The sequence below is a fragment of the Chenopodium quinoa genome, unplaced genomic scaffold (genome assembly GCF_001683475.1).
Source record: "Chenopodium quinoa cultivar QQ74 unplaced genomic scaffold, ASM168347v1, whole genome shotgun sequence".
In the NCBI taxonomy this organism is placed as follows: domain Eukaryota; kingdom Viridiplantae; phylum Streptophyta; class Magnoliopsida; order Caryophyllales; family Amaranthaceae; genus Chenopodium; species Chenopodium quinoa.
The window spans coordinates 5,300,537-5,323,956 of record NW_018743331.1 but is presented as its reverse complement, the minus strand read 5'-3'; the positions used below and the strand labels follow the sequence as shown (position 1 = coordinate 5,323,956).

General features: G+C 36.2%; 1 protein-coding gene across 1 annotated transcript; it reads right to left on the bottom strand.

The window, feature by feature from the left end:
• Positions 1-15,483: 15,483 nt before the first annotated feature.
• Positions 15,484-16,491, bottom strand: LOC110737564. Its single transcript, XM_021917905.1, has one exon. It carries the CDS (start codon positions 16,489-16,491, stop codon positions 15,484-15,486), a length of 1,008 nt encoding a protein of 335 aa, XP_021773597.1.
• Between the last annotated feature and the right edge of the window lie 6,929 nt (positions 16,492-23,420).

Sequence of the window (23,420 nt, the reverse complement as noted above, 5' to 3'; positions counted from 1 at the left end):
TAAATCTTGAGAGATTGTTGATATTTTAGTAATCAAGGGAGATTTTAGGCATTTGAATCTTGCGAGAGTTTTAAGTTTAAATCTCGCGAGATTGATTACTAGAAATTCAAATATAAACAATCTTCCGCGTATATAAACAATGATGCGAAAATATTAAGTTTTAGATAGATATTTGAATCTAACGAGAGTTTTTAAATTTAAATCTCGTGAGATGGATTACTAGAAACTTGCGGGATTCAAATACAAACAATCTCGCGAGAATGTTAAGTTTTAGATATTTAAATCTTGCGAGAGTTTTAAGTTTAAATCTCGCGAGACTGATTACTGGAAACTTGTGAGATTCAAAATATCAACAATCTTGCGAGATTGATTACTTGTGTCGCGAGATTCAAATATTAACAATACATATAATAGATCTCGCGAGATTCAAGTATGATAATAATTGCGAGATTCAAGTATAAGATCATTCTCACGAGATTGAAAACTTGAAACTCGCGAGATTCAAATATAAACAAAATCGCCAAAATCTATAATTAACATTGCAAGATTAATATTAATTTTGTAGAGTACATATATATATTGTTATTGTGTTTTTGTTCAGCAAAAACTAAATGTAATGTATATATACCTGAAGAAATTATTGCATCTGTTTACAATGCAATACACTATGTCATTACAACACTTAATAATTACAGTTATGAATGCCTAGCTTTCGCATTCATCTTACATCTTTGAGCATTTTCATGTGTAATTGCATAATGTAATTGCATTGTAAACATTTTTCAACAGAGGTTAGATTTGATACCAACAATTTAGACATATTTACCTTCATATATATAATAGCACTAGCTTTCTTACCCGAAAGGTATACCTTTAGTTTCAATGTTCAACTAAATTTATTATAATTTAAATTAATTAGTGAAAGCATTTAATTTACCTAAACGTAATAGAATTGATCTTTTTATGTGATCTCATTAATTTTTCTTACCAATTGATCTTATAACAAAATGATTATTAAGTTTAGGATATTGACTTAAATAAATTTGAAATGTTAATATATATTTTGAATAATTTATATATTATCAACTTGCCTATGTTTATTATCAAGTCGCCTAGGTTTATTATTATATTTAAAGGTGAACACGGTCCGGTTTGGTGCGTTTTGAGTACCAAACCAAACCCTCGAACCGCAAAAACCGGTTTGATAAATTTTTCAAACCAAACCAAACCGTATTAGTGTCCAAACCAAACCAAACTAAACCGTAATAATACGGTTCGGTGCGATTTATAATGAGACGACACTTTTCCTAAATCAAATCAACAATTTATATACCTTATCTTACTCTATCAAGTTCACACAAAATAGTGGCAAGCTAAGGTCGAACCACAAGGACTAAGTGTATTTATTTGGTCTAATTAAAATAGTAGGAAGGTTGTGAGATAGGGAGAGGAACAACTAAATACTACTTAAAGCAATTAACAAAATACTAGGGAAAAAGGAATCCAATCACATTAATAAATTCAACAACAAATTGTAATTAGATGATCATGATCTCAATTAGGAACGATAAACACACTTAACTCACTCCCGTGCAATTAAGCATGATAATTATCCTACTAAGCCAATTCACTCCCATGCAACTAGCCTAGCATAGATATGGAAGAATCTAGACTCTCAATCAAGTCACTCCCACACAATTGATTGAAAGCACAATTATAAACCTAGAATCAATTAGCTAAAAAGATTCTAATCCATGTCAGCATCATCCACACACAATAATCAAGAATCAATTGCATACTAATCACTATCAATCATTCAATCATAAACATAACCATCATCCATTTCCCTAGAACAAAATCTAAGCAAACATAATGAAGGCAAACATGGAAAACAAGGTGAAACCAGAATTAAAGCAAGAATCAAACAAGTAAACTAATTATCTACTCTAATCAACAATAAATTAAACAAAAACAAGAATTAAAGAAAGCAATGAAGGTGAGAGAAAGTTATAACAGCTCATTGAATAATTGAGAAGAAAATCCTCAAAGTTGCTTCTTCAAGCTCTTAAATCTCCATTGAAGTCCTAAGCTTTCTCTCTCTAAAACAATTCCTAAACTAGAGAAAGAAACTCCTAATCTAAGCCTAATCCTAATTAGAGGAGAGAGAAAATGTAAAAACTTGCTTCTTAAAGTCTAAAAAAGGTCGTCCTATTTATATTATAAGAAGAAAAATGGAGAAAAAATGGAGAAAAAACGAAGACAAAACGCGAAGGAAACCCAGAAACCCGCGCCCGCAGTGGCTAAGGGTCGCGCCTGCGGAGAGGCATCTCTGGAGCATCTACAGGAAGCTGGCCAAAACTGGAAACCCGCGGTGGTTAGGACCGCGACCTCTCCAGTTTGGGCCGCGCCCTCTCCTAGCCATCTCCGCTCCATCTCCGAGCCATCTTGTTAGCTTCTCCTCTTCTTCTCCATGGTTCTTGACTTTAAAGCTTCATCTTTTGAAACTTGGTCTCTCCTTGTCCCATAGACACACTTAGGCACTTCAAGTACCTAGACAAAGGATCAAAGAAAGGCAAAAGTAAGAGAATAAAGAGGAAAACACGTAAAACTAAGCAAGAAACCGAGTATAATGCACGTTATTGCAAACTAAGGCCTAAAAACATAAACTAAGACATTATTAACTAAAACAAGACTAAAAGGACTAGAATTAACCAAGATAGCCTAAAATAAACCTAAAACTAAGGGAGAAAACCACCCTTAAGTGTGTCATAAATGATACTTATAAAACTCCCCCAAGCTTAGCTTTTGGTCGTCCTCGAGCAAAATACAAAAACAAAAGAGAAAAGGAGAATGATTTATTCAAGCAAGACTAGAACACCAAAGGAGATGAGAATGTATACTAACTCACTTTTGTTGGAATCACGGTCAATTTTAGCAATTAAAGACAAGCCCTTTAAACCCCTAGATCGCCCTAGAGGACGAGTGTGCTCTCGTAAGGGTTTCCCAAAGAGGTTAACCCACAACTCTCACAAACCAAACAAAAAGGTAAAGCATGAAAAACAAAAACAAAAAGAGAAAGAAAGAAAACAATTGCTCAAGAATGGACTTTTACAAATGAACTAGCACCAATGAATACAAGTCTTTCTAAACAATAGAGGAGTGCACGCTCAAGATGTCCAAGGTTGAATGAAACATTAGAAATGCTAAGCATAGAGAACTAATAAAACACAATTCACCTTCATCCCAAACAATCTTACCGCGTTCTCCCTACTAGTTTCAAAATCCACCTCTAGTGAGCATCTCAATGATTCCTCTAAGGAATCGAAAAAGAAGAGATTTTAGGGCTACTTGACATCTTGACTATGCAAACCGCTCCATAAGCTTGACTCCCATCTCCCTCCACCGACTTGTGACTCAACCACAAAGGTCGAAAGGTCTTTGAAGGGTTGTAACGTATGGGCAAAAAGGGTAAAGGTAGGCTAAAATTTTGAAAATTTTGGTGGTACACCTAATTATGAAGCATAAGAGTGGCCAATTCTCAACACCATAACCAAGTTATCACCAAAACTCAAACAAAAATATCAACACCCCCAAGCTTATTCAAAGCAAAATCACGAACATATATACAAAAAGCGTAGACACGCTTCCCCCAAGCTTAAATGGAGCATTGTCCTCAATGCTCTAAACTAGGGAAATCATAACTACATCAAAATACTTTTTTGCTTTTCATGTTTTTTTTTTTATTTTTTCACTTTATTGCTTTGTCCTCGCCTCTTTTGACTATGGACATATAATAGGTCGTGTCTACTATCCTAAATCAAATCAACCATTTATATACCTAATCTTACGCTATCAAGTTCACACAAGATAGTGGCAAGCTAGGGTCGAACCACAAGGACTTAGTGTATTTATTTGGGCTAATTAAACTAGTAGGAAGGTTGCAAGATAGGGAGAGGAACAACTAAATACTACTTAAAGCAATTAACAAAATACTAGGGAAAGAGGAATCCATTCACATTAATAAATTCAACAACAAATTGCAGTTAGATGATCATGACCTCAATTAGGAACGATCAACACACTTAACTCACTCCCACGCAATTACGCATGCTAAGTATCCTACTAAGAGAATTCACTCCCGTGCAACTAGCCTAGCATAGGTGTGGAAGAATCTAGACTCTCAATCAACTCACTTCCGCACAATTGATTGAAAGCACAATTATAAACCTAGAATCAATTAGCTAAAAAGATTCTAATCCATGTAAGCGTCATCCACACACAATAATCAATAATCAATTGCATACTAATCACAATCAATCATTCAATTAATCAACATAACCTTCATCCATTTCCCTAGAACAAAATCTAAGCAAACATAATGAAGGTAAACATGGAAAACAAGGTGAAACAAGAATTAAAGCAAGAATCAAACAAGTGAACTAATTATCTACTCTAATCAACAATGAGTTAAACAAAAACAAGAATTAAACAAAGCAATAAAGGTGAGAGAAAGTTAGAAAAGCTCATTGAATAATTGAGAAGAGAATCCTCAAATTTGCTTCTTCAAGCTCCCAAATCTTCATAGAAATCCCAAGCTTTCTCTCTCTAAAACTACTCCTAAACTAGAGAGAGAAACTCCTAGTCTAAGCCTAATCCTAATTAGAGGAGAGAGAAACTGTAAAAACTTTCTTCCTAAAGTCTAAAGAAGGTCGTCCTATTTATATTACAAGAAGAAAAATGGTGAAAAAACGAAGATAAAACGCGAAGGAAACCCAGAAACCTACGCCTGCGGTGGTCAAGGGTCGCGCCTGCGGAGAGACATCTCTTAAGCATCTACAGGAAGCTAGCCAAAACTGGAAACCCGCGGTGGTTAGGACCGCGCCCTTTCTAGTCAAAGCCGCGCCCTCTCCTAGCCATCTTCGCGCCATCTTGTTAGCTTCTCCTCTTTTTCTCCTTGGTTCTTGACTTTAAAGCTTCATCTTTTGAATCTTGGTCTCTCCTTGTCCCATAGACACACTTAGGCACTTCAAGTACCTAGATAAAGGATCAAAGAAAGGCAAAAGTAAGAGAATAAAGAGGAAAACACGTAAAACTAAGCAAGAAACCGAGCATAATGCACGTTATTGCAAACTAAGGCCTAAAAACATAAACTAAGACATTATTAATTAAAACAAGACTAAAAGGACTAGAATTAACCAAGATAGACCTAAATAAACCTAAACCTAAGGGAGAAAACCACCCTAAAATCTGTCATAAATGACACTTATCAATCATTTCTTACTTGTTATGCTTAGGCTGCTATATGTTTGGTGATTCGGACTGCTGCAGAACACCATATACAACAAATCTAGAGGCAAGCACATAAACAAGACAAAACATCAGCAGCAAAACTAAACATGCCGGCATATGAATACATGCATAACAACAACAAATAAGATATGAATGCAAGATCAATAATTTAACCAAGAATTTGATTAAGTGAGGTAATTGAAAGCCTGAGATTAGCATATCCAAAATAAACATAAACAATTGTCATTAAAAAGATGTAAAGCATCATGTTGCATAGCAAGCCACTAGTTACATCTATTCTTTGCCAAATTCAAAAGAGTACAACCATTTCGGAATAACAAACAAGAGCAGTACTAGTCACTGCAAAAACAAAACCATTAAACCCTTTAAAAAGGGAAACCTAGCTACGGCCGTAGACAACAGGCATCTTAACAAAAGCAGACCTTAATCTCCCCCCAGAAACCTAATCAACCTTTCTACGTTTGAAAACCATCTCTAAATCAACCGGAACTACAATAGGAGTAATTCCAGACCGAGCACCAAAAGAGGAACATGCTTTAGGCTTGCACGGTGCAGATGGAGCAAGCATGAGTCTTAATTTTGTGATAAGCACCTTTAGGAATGCTGCATTCAGTTGGACCAAGAAAAAGAGGCAAATGCAGCGCTTCTTGAACACCCAAGACATGTTCCTTTGCTGCCAAAAAACTTTCTTTTGCAAGCGAACACTTAATCCAAGCATAAACAATATTTCCATAGTTCAAGTCTATAATATTGAGATTGTAAAATGAATGTAAGAAATGAACTCCTCTCTTTGCTGCATCTTGTTTGACAGCTTTGCAAGTACCAACAACTCAAATGTATATACACTCCAGCCCACCAGCAAGATATGGATCGTATATTATAAGCCACGAAACCCACTTGCTGCGAGTTAACTCAACAACCTCAGCTGGTGAAACACGAGTATAGTCTCCAGAGCCATAGTATGCAGCACATCAAGATAATTAACACACACATACTTAGCAGCACACTTCGGCACAAGAACAGAAGGCCACTTCACATGGTTCTTATCATGAGGCCTTTTCAATGGACTCTAAACCCAAACGCTTCATCTGATATAAGAATTCACAGCGCTCAAGTCTGCCAATCCTTTCACTTGACACATCATCAACCTGAACACCAAACTCAGCCCTCAGCCCCCTCACAGCCTGTTGACAAGACTTTTCGCTTGAGGCTTTCAACGTATTAGCCGATCCACCATTGTACACAAAAGGCCCGAGTTCATCGCCTGTATCAAGATACAATTCAGCAGCATTTCCACCTTTCTCAGAGAAAGAAAAAATTAAACAGGGGCTAGGAGTTCCAGAATATGCTACAACTTGGTTCATCAAACATTGGTATGAAATAGAAATATCCCGAGGCTGGCAGTCCATCACTTGTGAACATAAATAAGGACCATAATAAATAGAGTATACCTATAAAGTATATTCTACAACGATGACTAATCATCAAACCAAGCAATGAAGTTAAACCCTCAATCATACCTAACTACAAACAAGCATCTGCCTACATTAGTGTAGGCGTCATTCGCAGCGCGCCTACTTAACCATGTTGTTAATATACTTGGCACTCGTAGGAAGTGGGAATTGACGTATACGATTAGGGACAAATAAAGTAGGGAGCCGCCAACAAGTTTTTAAGGAACTTGTAAACCGTTTATGGATCATTATAAGACAACCACGATAAAGGGACAACGAAAAGCAACAATGATTGACCCGTGAAAGTTACACCCCGTTCATAAGCCATGATATTACTAACCCCATATGGTTCGGAACCAAGAAAGGAGGATCAGGGATGATGGTACGAAGTGAGTTATGGAGTCACAATCGCCCGTATTGGCCTCTACTCGATTCTTATAGTGAAAAGTATTTCCTGCAATCTCAAAGGCACACAATACAAAGATTTAATTTGCTCCAAACTAATAATAAGCTAAATTGGTTGAATGTTAATGCAACACATAATTCTAAATATCGTGATCACTTCAATTAACAATAAGATTAAAAAGGAACCTAAACCCGGGTCGTCTAAATTATCTTATTAGGCGTGATTTGCAATTACATATTCCCTTTAACTTGCAATATGGTGATCAATAAATATAATAGAATAAACATTAACATTGGAAGCAATTTAACCATAATAACGATTAATATATGACAAACATGATTAAAATCGTTAGAAATATAACACGAACAAAAGGAACATGATTCCTTACCTTGATTGTGTTTTCTTGCAGCTGTAATACAATAGACACGTTAGTAACTACAAGGAAAATAAATAATAAAATAGAAATTAATTCAAATGAAAATATAGTTGATTTGGGGCCAAACCCTCAAACAGTTCTACCTTTCACGCCTTAGTTTAAGTATAGAACTTCTAGTAAAGTACGGAACCTGCTTAAGGGATGAATTGTGAGAATAGGGAAGGCTAGTATTTAGGCTAGAGCATAAGAGAGAAAGAGAGAATTATTTGGTGTCATTAGGAGAATAGGTTTAACGCTTAGAATGTGAGAGAGAGAAAATGAGAATGTCTGTTGGTGCCCCGAAACTGTGAAATCGGCCTTGTATTTATAGAGGAAATGTGAGCGGTGCTGTCCAGAACCCTAGAAATAAGGCGCTGCAGCAGAATAAAGCGTCGTGGCACGGCATATTTGTCGTGGTACAACATATCTGCCGTGGCACGATAGTTGTATTGTAGCTCAACAGTCAATTTTATCATTTCTGAAAGTCAAAACGCGTAAAAAGATAAAACCGGGTCAAAGAAATTGTCGTGGCACGGCAGAAACTGCCGTTGCACGGTGCAAGCTGCTGTGGCGCGACAATTGTGTTTCTGGAAAATTCCTTTATATTCATTTTTTTCTTATTTTCTTTAAAAGCACGTGACAATTGGACGCCGTTTCAACTATTCTGGAATCATTTTAGGTTTAGGGTTTTATAATATTTATTAATCGGGCTCAATCAATAAATAAATAAAATGGATTAAAATGGTTTGGGCTAAAATGAGGGTTTGGACAATGCTCTGACTAAATACTTAGACTGATCCGTGGACTAATTTGTAAACTGTGTTTGACTAATTATGGATTTTATGCACTCCCGAGATTAAATACTCGACCCGACCAATAATGGAAGTGAAAGGTTGTTATGTTGGGTTTTGCAGTGTCCGACACTTACTTATGCACATATGAACATTACCCAATGAAAAAATTTATCCAACACTTACTTATGCACATATGAACATTACAACCTTCCAATATGAAGAGTTATAATATTCAAGCACAAGTATGAACTTTTAAATTTTAATCAACTTACAAAATGATTAAAACCAAAATTTGTTCATTATGGATTTTAGCAAGTTAAAATCCAACCATTTAAACCATTAAACATTGAATCTTTAACATTTTTAAGGGCTTCAAATTCATATTCACCATAAACTTTCACACTACAAGCAATTTATTTGCAAGAATGTGAAATTTCAAGTTTATGTGAAATTAAGCAACCAATTTACTTCATAAATATGCTTAATAAGGAGTAAAATTGTAGAAGATTAATGGTATAAGAAAACACATAACCCAACAATTGCATGCCATAATTAATCAAGGTTTAAAGATTTAAATTTTTTCGTTTCAAACAAAAAACCCCTCGCAAAACCACTTTCTAGATAGATAATGGCCTTTGGAAGCCATTTTTTAATCACTTTGTGGGTAAAGGTTGATTTAGAACATCGATTCCACCCAAATTTCACTATTTTGGGAGTGGAAATTTCAGTTCGTAGTTATAAATTAGCAATAATTCGATTTAATCGAATTAAAACCGAGGTCCTAATCTAATTAAGTTGCTAATCTAAAAATTTAAATCCATTTAAAATCACCTTAATTAATTTTTAATTGTAAAAATTAAATGCAAGAGGCTCTTATACCACTATTGGGTTTTGCGGTGTCCGGCACCGCGCAGAACAAAACCCAATAATTCGGATCACATGCATAATAAATACAACATAACAAAATAGCATGCAAATAAAGAAAACACAAACACATAAAGAGAAGAGAGAGAAAGAAGCTCACCCGTGACGCGTGCTTCGCTCGCAACTCGAGCTCGGACTTGGAAAACTTCAAGCCCCGCATATGCAAGACCTCCAACGTCTTACACCCTCGATTACCGAACCAGCCCCTACCCCGTAGCTTAGACGGGGCTAGACCAAAATTACTAGAGTTTTACGAACTTAAGGCTTTCTCCCACTTTGTGAGAGATTCCTTTTGAGTTCTACTGAAGTGAGTATTCCCAATACCCAAAGTTTGTATTTATAGGGAATTTCTCCCAAGCGTTTCCATCAAATTTTCATGTGGGAGAGTTGGTGAAATGTGAAAAACAATGAATTAATATAATTCCAAATTAAATTAAATAAAAATTCAATTAGCAAACAAGTGTCACAAGGAGAGCAAGAGAGAAGGTGAGGATCACAAGGGAAGGACCACCCTTCCATTGCTCCCCAAGTAAGACAACTCCATAAACCGGCCTTCAATAGCCCACGGCCAGCTAGCACACAGCCTTGGGCACCAAGGCGCGCCTTGCTGGCGGCCTGGTACTCCAATGGGCCTGCCAGCCAGCTCGCACATTCACGCGGCCTAGCGAGCAAGCCTCGCACGCATATGCGGGCAGCTGTGCTGGGCGCTGCACCTGCCAGTGAGGCCCAGCAAGCCTTGCTAGCTGCTGGCCTTGCTGTTGTGCCATGCATGCACGCTTGGCCTTACTGGCCAGCCTTGCCCTCATGGTTTGCTCGGCCAGCTCGCCCAACCTATGCATGTGATGCATGTTGGGCTTGCGGCCAAGCCTTACCTTGTAGCAAGGACTTCGGCTAGCCATGCTAGCCTCCTAGCCCTCGAATGGCTAGGCCATTGCGTGGTTAGGATTTTCACGCGTGTTGACTTGTTGTTTGACTAATTTTTCATCTCGTCGATTCCTAAATTCGGCTCGACGTTCAACGCTCGGCTTTGACGATCTAAGCTCAGAATTTGACGTCTTCGTTCGTAAAATCTCTATCAACTTATTTAATCCTCCAGATTAATTTGTCGCCTTGGTTCGGTTACACGATTGGGTCTGACCTGAAGGGTTCAGCCAAGAGCAAGCTGTAATATTAATTATACATTAATATTACTAATCTGAAGCGGCCTCCAACTAGGCATTCCAATCACTTAACCTCACTGAATAATTAGCTTTCCTAATTAGTTTCGAACCCTCTATCGGAATAATACACTTGTTCGAATAACACCATTCCTTTCAATCTCCCACTTGTCCTTCCGGACAACTGTGTTGTTTGTATATAGCATATTTTCCTATGTCACTTAATGCCTCATCATGAACTATAAGGTAAGATTCTTCGTCATCCTTATTACGTCCAGAAGTATTTCTTGATTTTTTAGTTCGATTGTCAATAAGCAGATGATTTCTAAAATTCATCTGAGCAGGACCATGCATTTTCACAGTCTCGCTCTTCGAGAGGCCTTGTAAACAACAAAGACATATTTCCTACTGTTAATAGGGGGACATTCCCAGTCTTGCATTGTTAACTTCCCTTACTAAGAGGCCCTAGTCGCCCGAGTGTTGCCTTTATAATCCCCTTGTACGGCAGATGTTTGACAACATCAAAACGGACTAGTACTCAAACAAGAGAACTAACAATACTCATGGTCAAGGAAAGAGGTTCCGATAGCCATAATGAGTATTATACTTATGACGACTGTTAAATCTCTTAAAGTATTCTCATAAGTCGATCCGGTATAGTTCCAAACTAATACCTGCACAAATGGTTTATGAAAATCTTGTCCTTGTAGCACAAGAAACGGTGCCATAAATCATACTACACACTAATCTTACACGGTCATTAGTCGTCCAACTTTCAAATGACCTCGGTTGGATAGTTTTGATATGATATTCAACGTTCACTTAATAGGTGTTTCTTTATCCAAGACATTGTTTTGATACCCTATTTTGAATATTCTCAAATCGAGTGGACTCATTATTTAATTCTAAACCACATTTAAATAGAAATGGAATAATAACTTGCGAAAAATTAAGATTACTCCATTAATGAATGGTTTAACTAAGTGTGTTACATTAAGATCTCCACAACTTAATTAAAACACACAGACAGGGAAATTAAAGAAAATATCTGACATGCTTAATTCCCATTGCCTCAACGTGCTTGTTGTGTTTCACTTGAGGCAAAGGTTTAGTGATTGGATTGGCTACATTGTCGTCTGTTCCAATCTTACAAATTCTGATTTCACCCTCGGATTTTCATTCCCTTATCATGTGAAATCGCCTCATGACATGTTTAACTTTCTAGTGTTCCCTTGACTCCCTAGCCTGAGCAATAGCTCCATTATTGTCACAATAGAGGTCTATCGGTCCCTTTATTGAGGGTACAACACCAAGTTTACCAACGAACTTACGAATCCAAACTGCCTCCTTAGCTGGCTTCTGAAGCTGCCAAGTACTCGGCTTTAGTTTTAGAATCTACAGTCGTGCTTTGCTTAGCACTCTTCCAACTGAATGCGCCTCCATTAAGACGGTCACTGAAAAGTACACGGCTAATACGCCGTGAACCCCAACCCCTGTTTGTCATTACTCTAGATGTGCACAAATCCAGAGTTTTATTGCTCATCCTTCTTGCACTTTACGTAATTTACCAGTTTAAACTTGGTGATGACTCAAATGCAAAACAACACAACCAATCATACATCAATCATTCAAACCATTCAAGTTTCCAATTCAATTCTTAATTTATTAGTGACAAACAACAATTATTATTGAATCCTATAACTACCTCGGTGTATAAACACCTTAAGTGCATAAGGCACCTCAATCCTCAGCCTCGTCTTATAAGACTGTAATTCTTCCTTTACTCATTCTATTTCAATATAAATGAATAAGTAATTAAATTGATTCATTCCATATGTCCTTGTATCTTTGCCTCTAAGCTCACATTGCAAATTATTTCATTAATAATGCTCATAAGGAAAATCAATGCAAATTTCTCATACATAATTAAACCAATCATCACATTTATCATCAACCAACTCATTACCAAACAATTCCAACCAATCCACAAGTTCCCTTGCATGATTCTAGGTCTTTCCAAGTCCCTAAACATGCTCCTAAAATCAAGGTTCCTCGTATTCTTATACGTACCTTGAGTACACGAATTGGTTGGCCACCTTAAGGCTAGAAGTCACCTTCTACGAAGTCCTCTCCTAAACAAAACAACAATAGCTCAATTAATACCCAAGCAATATAATTTACAGCAATAGCAAGCTAATTTAAAACCCCTTAAACTATTGAATTAATGCCTTTAAATTGCTCACAATAGTCAAAGTTAATAATTCAAAGTTCAATTACAAGTTTGTATGTTAAAATCATGAAAATATAGCTTATAGCATAAAATTTCAGCAACTTTAAAGTAGTATTATAATCTGAAAATTTATTTATAACATCAATCCTTCGTTAAAAACCTAAAACTGCCCAAAAATCATATTTAGAGGCTGAATTTACACACGAAAAACATTATTGTTTTGCAAAAATCAGACAAGTCAGAGTCAAGACGTGATTAAGGGAAATTACGAACAAAATTCAGAAATTAATTCCGAAAAATTTAGAGCTTGTTGTTGAATTACACATCATCATATTCATAGCAAAATCACAACAAAATCATGCTTGAATTGAATAACTTTAGCAACACGTTATTAAACCCTAACAATCATGAAAAATCAACATTCAAACGTTCAATTCTCGCATAAACCAAATCTGAAATTTTATTCCATAAATCAAATAAAGTACATAAATTTGCAATCTTTTATAACTCATAAACATAATCAAACCATAATAATTATTAATCATTGAAAAATTCATATAAAGATTGAAGCTTTAAAGAGAATTAAACAAGAAAGAGAGAAAAATAAAAGAGAAGGGGAAGGTGGAGGAAACCGGCTGGGTACGGTGGCAGCAGGTTTCGGCTGAGGGCAAGTGGCCGTGGCAGCAGCGGAAGGTCGCCGGTGGTGGAGGCAGCAGCGACGGTTTCAGGTTGGAGCGAATTTTTTTTTTTTTGTCAGAGTCGCGAATGAAGGGGAAGCAAAGGGGAAAGGGAGTAGGGGAAGCAGTAGATGGGTTTATAGGAGAGTTTTGAGTGGAGAAGTTAATTTAAAATGAGGGCATGGGCTTAAGGGTTTTTTTTTTAGAATTAAAATGGTAGTCTTTGGCCCGAAGTGAGTAACTAATTTTTTTTTTTTTTTTTTTTTTTTTGGTAGTGAAGCAACATTGCTATTAAAATATAAGTGATCGTTTTTGTTTTGTCAAATCTTTCCAAAATATTTATATAAGTATAAAATTATCATAAAATATTCGTATACATAAAAATATATAATTATTATTTACTAAGAAAAATATGGGGGATTACAATTTACCCCTCTTAAAAGAAGTTTCGTCCCCGAAACTTAACCCAAAATTCATAATTTCTCAAAACTATTACGTTTTGTATTGCTGTAAATTGCTTGTTTCTCAATCATTCATACCTAACAAACTGAGCTCATACTCGATAAACTTGTACTTGGCCAAAGTTTACGTACTTAATTAGCATGCAAACACAACAATACTTTCCAATAATAAGAAAAATCATGCAACTTAAAGCAATAAATGGCATAAATGAGGTATAAACGCCAAATCACACTGCATTCTACCCCTCTTAAAAGAAAAGAGTTACGCCCTCGAAACTCACCTCACCAAATGACTCGGGGTATTTCTTTCTCATCTCTTCTTCGGCCTCCCAAATAGCCTCTTCGTACTCATGGTTAGACCAAAGGACCTTCACTATCTTCACAAAGTCTTTAACAACCTTCTATAATACCCTGTTAATCCCAAGATACTACGAACATTAGCCACATTCTTAGAAGTAGGCCACTCACTCACCGCCTTGATTCACATGATCTATTGATACACCCTCCTTGGAAATGTAATGCCCCATAAATGTAATCTTTTCCAACCAGAACTCACACTTTGAAAGCTTGGCATACAGTTTCTTACTTTTAACAGTTTCCAGAATGGTTCTCAAACATGTTCTTCTTCATTCCTCAAATACACCAATATGTCATCAATGAACACAACTACAACTTTTTTGAGTAGTCATGAAACACTCGGTTCATCAGGTCCATGAATATGGCAGGTGCATTGGTTAACCTAAAAGGCATGACTGTAAACTCATAGTGCCCTTAATGAGTCCTTTAGGCAGTTTTTGGAATGTCCTTGTCTGTAACCTTCAAATGATTGTACCCCGACCTCAAATTGATCTTTGAAAACATACTCACCTCTTTCAGCTGGTCAAACAAGTCATCTATCCTAGGTAAAGGATACTTATTCTTCGCAGTCACATTATTTAACTCTTTATAATCAATACATAGCCTCAAACTTCCATTTTTTATGTCTCACTAACAAGGTCGGTGCTCTCCAAGGTGATGCACTAGGCCTAATAAACCTTTAGCTCACTCATCTTAGTCGGTGCCATTCTATAGGGTGCTTTAGAAATAGGTGCAGCTTCTGGAATTAAGCCAATGGGTACATTCACAATGGGTACATTCAATCCGCCTACTCTCACCCATACTCAAATCTTGGACACAACAAAAGTACAATGGATACCCCTTACTCACCAAGTTCTTAACCTTTAAAGCAGAAATGATCCCAATGCCCTTCGGCTTCCGAAAACGTCTATAGAACACCGTCTTACCCAAAGGATCACTCAGGTGCACTCTCTGTATCTCACAGTCTATCTTAGCCTTGTATAAGCTTAGCCAATTCATCCCTAGAATGACATCCAAGTCCCTTAAGTTAAACTCAATAAGATTCGATGGAAAAACAGCCTCTCCGATTTTCAAAGGCAAGCCTTTGAATAACCTATTGCAATGAACAAGTTTGCCAGTAGGCAGACTGAGTGACACATCAACATGACTCGACTCAGATAAGTTTAATTTGTGTACAACAGAAGTAGAGATGAAAGAGTAAGTTGCTCCAGAATCAAACAAGGCTTTGACAGAAACAGAGTGAATAGAAAAAGTACCAGTGACTACATCTGAGGACCTTTCAGCCTCTCCTTTGCTCATCACAGACAAGCGCCCGGGAGTGTTGCTCTTTCCTTGGTGACCATTGTTGCCATTGCCCGAGTTATTGTTTCCATTGTCAGGTCTATTGTTCCATTGTTGTTTCCATTCCCGAACTTCCCATATTGACCACTCTGCCCATTTCTCTTTTCTACCTGTTTATAGGAATTACTAGACCTCGGTTGGTTGCTTCCACCATTTCCATTATTCCCTTGTTGGTTCAGTTTAGTGTAACACTCATACTCCCTATACCCTTTCTTATTACAAAACCTACAAGTCACTAAATTCCCATCATAGTCTTTCCCAGGGTGGTTCTTACAACACCACTTGCAAAAGAATTTCCTCTCCCCATTGCTATCATTAGAAGAATTGCTAACATACTGGTTACCCCTCTCAGATGAGTTCCCATTCCTAAACCTCTTGAGGTTACCTTGGTTTTCAGAATTCCCAAAGTCCTTCCTTTTCTCCCCAACCTTAGCACTCTCTCCCACATCCCTAGAGTTCAGATGGTACATGTGTGCAACTCTCTCATATACCTTATCTAGGGTCTTAAAGACTTTCCAAGCTAGGTCTTTCTGTAACTGTTTGGTTAATACTTGTTCAAACCTCTGAGCCTTTAGTTCTTCAGTCGGGACAACCTCAGGGGCAAACCTAGCAAGGGTCATAAACTTATTATAGTACTCTGAAATTGACATTCGGCCCATCTCTATGTTTAGAAACTCTTGAGCCTTCTGTTTCTTAAAAAATGGGGGGTAAAACTTATCCCTCAATGCAGTCTTGAACACTTCCCACCCAAAATTTGGTTCGGCCTTAACTATTTCAGCACTATCTCTCCACCAGATATCAGCCTCATCCTTAAGGTACATAGCAGCTTGGTCAACTTTCATACCCTCAGGACAATTCAATGCCACAAATAACTTATCAAACTCTCGAATCCAGTTTTCCAGAAAAGTAGGATCAACACCTCCCTTGAAAACTGGTGGCCTAACTTGAGCCAACTTCTTAAACATCTCGGCTTGGGGATCGAGTTGGTCAGCCCGATTTTGATTCAAGTTCTCAACCAACATGCGGATGGCCTCAGTTAAGCAGCATTATTCGCCATTCTAGCTCTACACCTAAAAGGAGGTAAGCATTCACTCCAGCTTAAACCGAATTCAAATATCGTGCGCATATATGCATTCAATCACAATATTACATTTTATCACATAAATTGGTTCAAAAGGGTACTTTGGTCTTTGCACCCCTTCATCCCAAGAAAAATCAAATTATAATAGCACAATCCACACGCAGGATTAAGCAAACTTAAGAAAATTATTCCCATCCCAGCGCCACTCTTACTCAATTTAATCATAAACAAAGAAATTTTCCTCAAAATTATGTGTAATCACAAAACTTATATTGGTCTTGAATCAAACATAAAATCAGAAATGGAATCCTTATAATAGAATAACAACTCTTATTATAACTCCAATAAAAGTATTAATCCCAATCCAAACTTTGTAGCTCTAGCTACTTATTAAAATCCAATAGTCAATGTCAAAACTAACTGAGGTTCTAATAACCATTATTGATAACAAAACCTTACTAATACTAGCTATACTCTAATAAGCCTAATCTTCAAGGGACCACATTAGAATACTTGTCTTTTTCCTCATCATAAGCGTTAATGTCAAAATCAGGGTCATTCTCATCCTCCGAGTCTTCAATAATTATAGCCTTGTAAAGCGGATTCGGATTCCTAGTGGTTCTCTTTCCAACATTTGGATCCGCAGGTTCTCTAATCATCCATTCAAGGTCATCTTCATTGTCCGAGAAAATAAGAGTCATCTCATGAAAAATTCTCTTGTAAGTTTTGATCTTATTCTTTTTGTTCTTAGCCGTTTTAAACTCATGCAAGTCCTGATAACCTTCCTTAGATTGGTCTAGCTTCGGAGTTAGAATCCTTTCCATAGTTGCTAGAGTATCTTCACTGCTAGTGTCTCTCTCCTCCTTAGACATGATTACTGCGTCACTTATCTCTTCTCTACGTCATCCCAATGCAACGAGCATTCGAAAAGCATAACACAAACACAACACAAATGAAATTCAATTAAAACACCAGCACCCAATTTCTTAACTAAGCAACTTTGCAAAATAATTAAATAAATGGAAGGTAATCAATATGCATGCATGTCCTTTCTAATTCTACCCAAATCTCACCAAATAAATAATTCAAGCTTCAAAGTTATTTTATAAAAATTTAAAATAATTCGTTCAAACACAGTTAAATTTAAAATCATTTTTGACTTTTAAATACAAAATCCTTAATCGATTAGTTAGGCGCCTAAGACATACTAATTGGCTTTAGTGGTAAGTAAATCTAACCTAAGCGCTCTGATACCACTTTATAACACCCTAATAATTCTCTCTTTAAAACCTGTATTAACCTGTAATAACCTGTAGTAGCCTGTGAGAGAATTACTGGCGTGCTACCGTCACGTGTTCAAACGTTAAGGCTAGTTTCAGATATCAGCAGCAGAAAACTAATTTAGTTTTAAAAGAAAATATAAGTTTCAAAACTAATAATCAAAACCAAATTTAGACTTACAAGTTGGAACCATAACGACCCTTATTCAAATCCCAGTAAAATAGGAAGCGAGTAGAGTTAGAGTCAAAATAACATCAATTTATGAAATGAAATAAGCTAAGTGATTAACCAACGCTCCACTCAAATCCCATCACCCTGATGCAAGTTCAGTTTATGTAAAAACCTGTGATTAGTCTGCTCCCCAATATTACAAGTGTAAAAATTGGATCATTACAGGGTCATTGAAGGGCGAAGGCCATGACCAAGAGAAAACACAAAAAAGCACGCAATCAGCAACGCTGAGTACATATAAGCTACGAAATATAGTAAAGAGCCTTAGCATGTTACTAACAAGCATTCTGTACACTCACAATATAATCATTGACTCGAACACATGACTCAATTATTAATCATTACTAAGTTATCACTAAATAGCATTGATCATTTCATTAATTTGGTTGTATTAAGCAATAGACCAGGTTGTCCCCCTATGCTCCATTCCGGAACATTAATAAAGAAAACCCTATGCCTCCTTTCGGAAGACATTAATAAACATCCAATGGCAGACGGGCGCGACTCCGTGGCCATAGCTAGTATGAGATCTCATCTAACTTATTATAATTTTAAAAGAATTTAAAAGAAGAGACTCGTATATCAGACGGCCACTGAAAAGTACACGGCTAATACCCCGTGAACCCCAACCCCTGTTTGTCATTACTCTAGATGTGCACAAATCCAGAGTTTTATTGCTCATCCTTCTTGCACTTTACGTAATTTACCAGTTTAAACTTGGTGATGACTCAAATGCAAAACAACACAACCAATCATACATCAATCATTCAAACCATTCAAGTTTCCAATTCAATTCTTAATTTATTAGTGACAAACAACAATTATTATTGAATCCTATAACTACCTCGGTGTATAAACACCTTCAGTGCATAAGGCACCTCAATCTTCAACCTCGTCTTATAAGACTGTAATTCTTCCTTTACTCATTCTATTTCAATATAAATAAATAAGTAATTAAATTGATTCATTCCATATGTCCTTGTATCTTTGCCTCTAAGCTCACTTTGCAAATTATTGCATACATAATGCTCATAAGGAAAATCAATGCAAATTTTCTCATACATAAATTAAACCAATCATCACATTTATCATCAATCAACTCATTACCAAACAATTCCAACCAGTCCACAAGTTCCCTTGCATGATTCTAGGTTTTCCCAATTCCCTAAACATGCTCCTAAAATCAAGGTTCCTTGTATTCTTATACGTACCTTGAGTACACGAATTGGTTGGCCACCTTAAGGCTAGAAGTCACCTTCTACGAAGTCCTCTCCTAAACAAAACATCAATAGCTCAATTAATACCCAAGCAATATAATTTACAGCAATACCAAGCTACTTTAAAACCCCTTAAACTATTGCATCAATGCCTTTAAATTGCTCACAATAGTCAAAGTTAATAATTCAAAGTTCAATTACAAGTTTGTATGTTAAAATCATGAAAATATAGCTTATAACATAAAATTTCAGCAACTTTAAAGTAGTATTATAATCTGAAAATTTATTTATAACATCAATCCTTCGTTAAAAATCTAAAACTGCCCAAAAATCATATTTAGAGGCTGAATTTACACACGAAAAACATTATTGTTTTGCAAAAATCAGACGAGTCAGAGTCAAGACGTGATTAAGGGAAATTACGAACGAAATTCAAAAATTAATTCCGAAAAATTTAGAGCTTGTTGTTGAATTACACATCATCATATTCATAGCAAAATCACAACAAAATCATGCTTAAATTGAATAACTTCAGCAACACGTTATTAAACCCTAACAATCATGAAAAAATCAACATTTAAACCTTTAATTCTCGCATAAACCAAATCTGAAATTTTATTCCATAAATCAAATAAAGTACATAAATTTGCAATCTTTTATAACTCATAAACATAATCAAACCATAATAATTATTAATCATTGAAAAATTCATATAAAGATTGAAGCTTTAAAGAGAATTAAACAAGAAAGAGAGAAAGATAAAAGAAAAGGGGAAGGTGGAGGAAACCGGCTGGGTACGGTGGCAGCAGGTTTCGGCTGAGGGCAAGCGGTCGTGGCAGCAGCGAAAGGTCGCCGGTGGTGGAGGCAGCAGCGACGGTTTCAGGTTGCAGCGATTTTTTTTTTTTTTTGTGAGAGTCGTGAATGAAGGGGAAGCAAAGGGGAAAGGGAGTAAGGGAAGCAGTAGATGGTTTATAGGAGGGTTTTGAGAGGAGAAGTTAATTACAAATGAGGGTATGGGCTTAAGGGTTTTTTTTTTTATTTGTAGAATTAAATTGGTAGTCATGGGCCCAAAGTGAGTAACTAAATTTTTTTTTTTTTTTTTTTTTGTAGTGAAGCAACATTGCTATTAAAATATAAGTGATCGTTTTTATTTTGTCAAATCTTTCCAAAATATTTATATAAGTATAAAATTATCATAATATATTCGTATACATAAAAATATATAATTATTATTTACTAAAAAAATATGGGGGATTACAATTCAAGTCCCGAATCTCGGAAGACATGTTGACTAGCTCCTTAAGACTGTTAAGAAGCATGTCCGGAAGGTATGAGGTGAACTTCGTCTTCCAATCCTCTGGAAGGGAGTTCCTCATTAATTTTGTGACCTTGTCACAATCCAATGACCAAGTTTGATGAGTCTCATCAGTCATGAGTCCCTTAGAGAAAAAGCTTGGAATGGGAGTGTCCAATATGTAATCCATATAATTATTCCGTAGAGTTTTCCGGAGTTCCTCTCCCCATTCCTTGAAATTGACCAAGTTTAGGCTTAAAGCCAACTTGTCGGGGAGTTCCGGGCACATGTTATTGTTGTTTGTTGCAGACATTTTTCTACAAATGAAAGAATTTGCAATGAAAAACCATTTATAAAACCAATAAGAAAGAAATTTAAAGCATACATGCAAACTTTCAATCTTATTAAGCGTTTTATCCACACATTTAAAATTTGTCCCTTTTAGGCGAAATTTTTAAAACAATTCAAAGACCCCAAAAAACAAAAAGTGATTAAGCATGCTTTGGCTTGTCTTAACACTTAATATTTTAAGGTAAGCAATCCAATTTCTAATAGCTCTAAGATATTCTTGGTTCGATAAAACGTCGCATCTAATGCTTTCTTGACGTTTATCTCCATTGCCATGATATCTAAGGACTCCTTACCGATATCGTTGAGTTTAACCAAAACTAACGTGTATACCTATAGTATACCTTACTTCTCTTGGAGAGTGGTAATGTCTTGCTTTGGCATAGCCCATTACCTACTTTCAAAGTTTCGGTAAGTGTTATTTTGGAATGGCAAATTTTAAGTCAATTTTATAGGGACCTAGGGTTTCTATGTTGGTTGATTTAAGTGAACTAAATTAATCATTCAACATTCAAAATCCTAAACATGCATCTAACATCGCAATTATATATAAGCAAAATATATAAGGCATAAATAAAGATGCATTGGCAAACTAGCATGAGCCCGTTGAAACTTGAATCTTCAAATCTTCAAGGCCTTCATTTGCATCTTCTTGGCTTCATCTTCTTAGAAACGCCATCTTTGAGACATCACCACCAATTATGCAACTACTAGGAAAACTAGGACTAATCTAAATAATTTAAGTACAAAAATACTTAACGGTAGGTAGTCCGTATTTAGATTTATAAAAAATACAAAACGGAATGTCGTCCATATTTACTATCCAAGTCGAGCCACACTAGTTGCCATTTTGTGAAACCTACATTAGAACATCTACAATATTCCATTCATCCATTCACTAAAGTGAATGGCTCATGCATTTTACAAATAATTCAAGCAACAATACAAAACAATTTGTCAGAACGAGCGTATACTAGTTACTAACTTAGGTGGTTAATCCGATTAACGCGCCTAATTAAAACTAGTCAAAGTGTTTATCCGATTATGTAAACTATCGCAATAATAAAAGCACAATCAAGGCTAATTTAAGCTCAAAATGATTAATAAAGCTCCCATAAATTCCACATCCAACTTAGTTAAAATTAATCCAATTAAAATTAATTAAGCCGGTTAACCAAAATTTTGTCAAAATTGCAAGTACGTGAAAAACCCTAGGCCTACCCTCGTTTTAATGACAACCGCAAAATAGCAAATCCCCAAAGGCCGAGTGCCTAGCATCCGAGCCAAAGGGCTAGGGTTGCTAGCCACCCTAGCCAAAAAAGCTTGTGGGTGCTGGTCGCACAAACACAGCAGCGCACCATGCGCCTGCCAGCACTAGCAGCCTCGCAGCATACCTAGCATGCTCACGTGCCGCTGGCACTAGCAGCAGGTTGGTGCGCATGCGTGGGCTTGATGTAGGCACTGCTAGGTAGCCCTGCCTTGCGGGCTGGGCGCTGCCTGGCAGTCGCGAATCATCGCACTCCCTTTTGCACCATATGCTTGCACACATCACACACACATGCACTCCCTTGGCTCGGCAGCAACATGTGACCTGCGGAAGCAGCCCTGCTAGCCGAGCCTAGGTGCTCAAACTCTTGGCCTTCTATTTCGTGCTTGGTGTGTTTTGAGATTTTATTCCGAATTTGTGTGACGAAAAAATAATTCTAAATTGATTTTAGAACTAATATTGAGCAATTTTGAAATTAAAACAAGTCTAACTTAATTAAATTCAATTTTAGTGCACAAACCAAAATAAATTCAAGAACCATTCTTATAATTAATTTTTGGCTCAACTTGATGCAACAAAAATTGAGGGCTATTCTCACAATTAATTTAACCAACATAAATTAATAATGAGATTTGACAAAAATAGTTGAATAAATAAATAATCATCGAATGAAAAAATTTATCCAACACTTGCTTATGCACATATGAACATTACAACCTTCCAATATGAAGAGTCATAGTAATTCAAGCAAAAGTATGAACTTTTAAGATTTTAATCAACTTACAAAATGATTAAAACCAAAATTTGTTCATTATGGATTTTCGCAAGTTAAAATTCAACCACTTAAATCATTAAAGATTGAATATTTAACATTTTTAAAGGTTACATAATCATATTCACCATAAACTTTCACACTACAAGCAATTTATTTGCAAGAATGTGAAATTTCAAGTTTATGTGAAATTAAGCAACCAATTTACTTCATAAATATGCTTAATACGGAGTAAAATTGTAGAAGATTAATGGTATAATCAAACACATAATACAACAATTGCATGCCATAATTAATCAAGGTTTAATGATTTAAAATTTTTCGTTTTAAATGAAAAACCCTTCAAAATACCACTATCTGGGCAGATTTTGGCCTCCAGAAGCCATTTTTTAATCACTTTGTG

What these genes read in the sequence shown, in the direction of transcription:
- LOC110737564 (XM_021917905.1), bottom strand. Translation starts at nt 16,491, where the DNA reads ATGTTTAAGAAGTTGGCTCAAGTTAGGCCACCAGTTTTCAAGGGAGGT.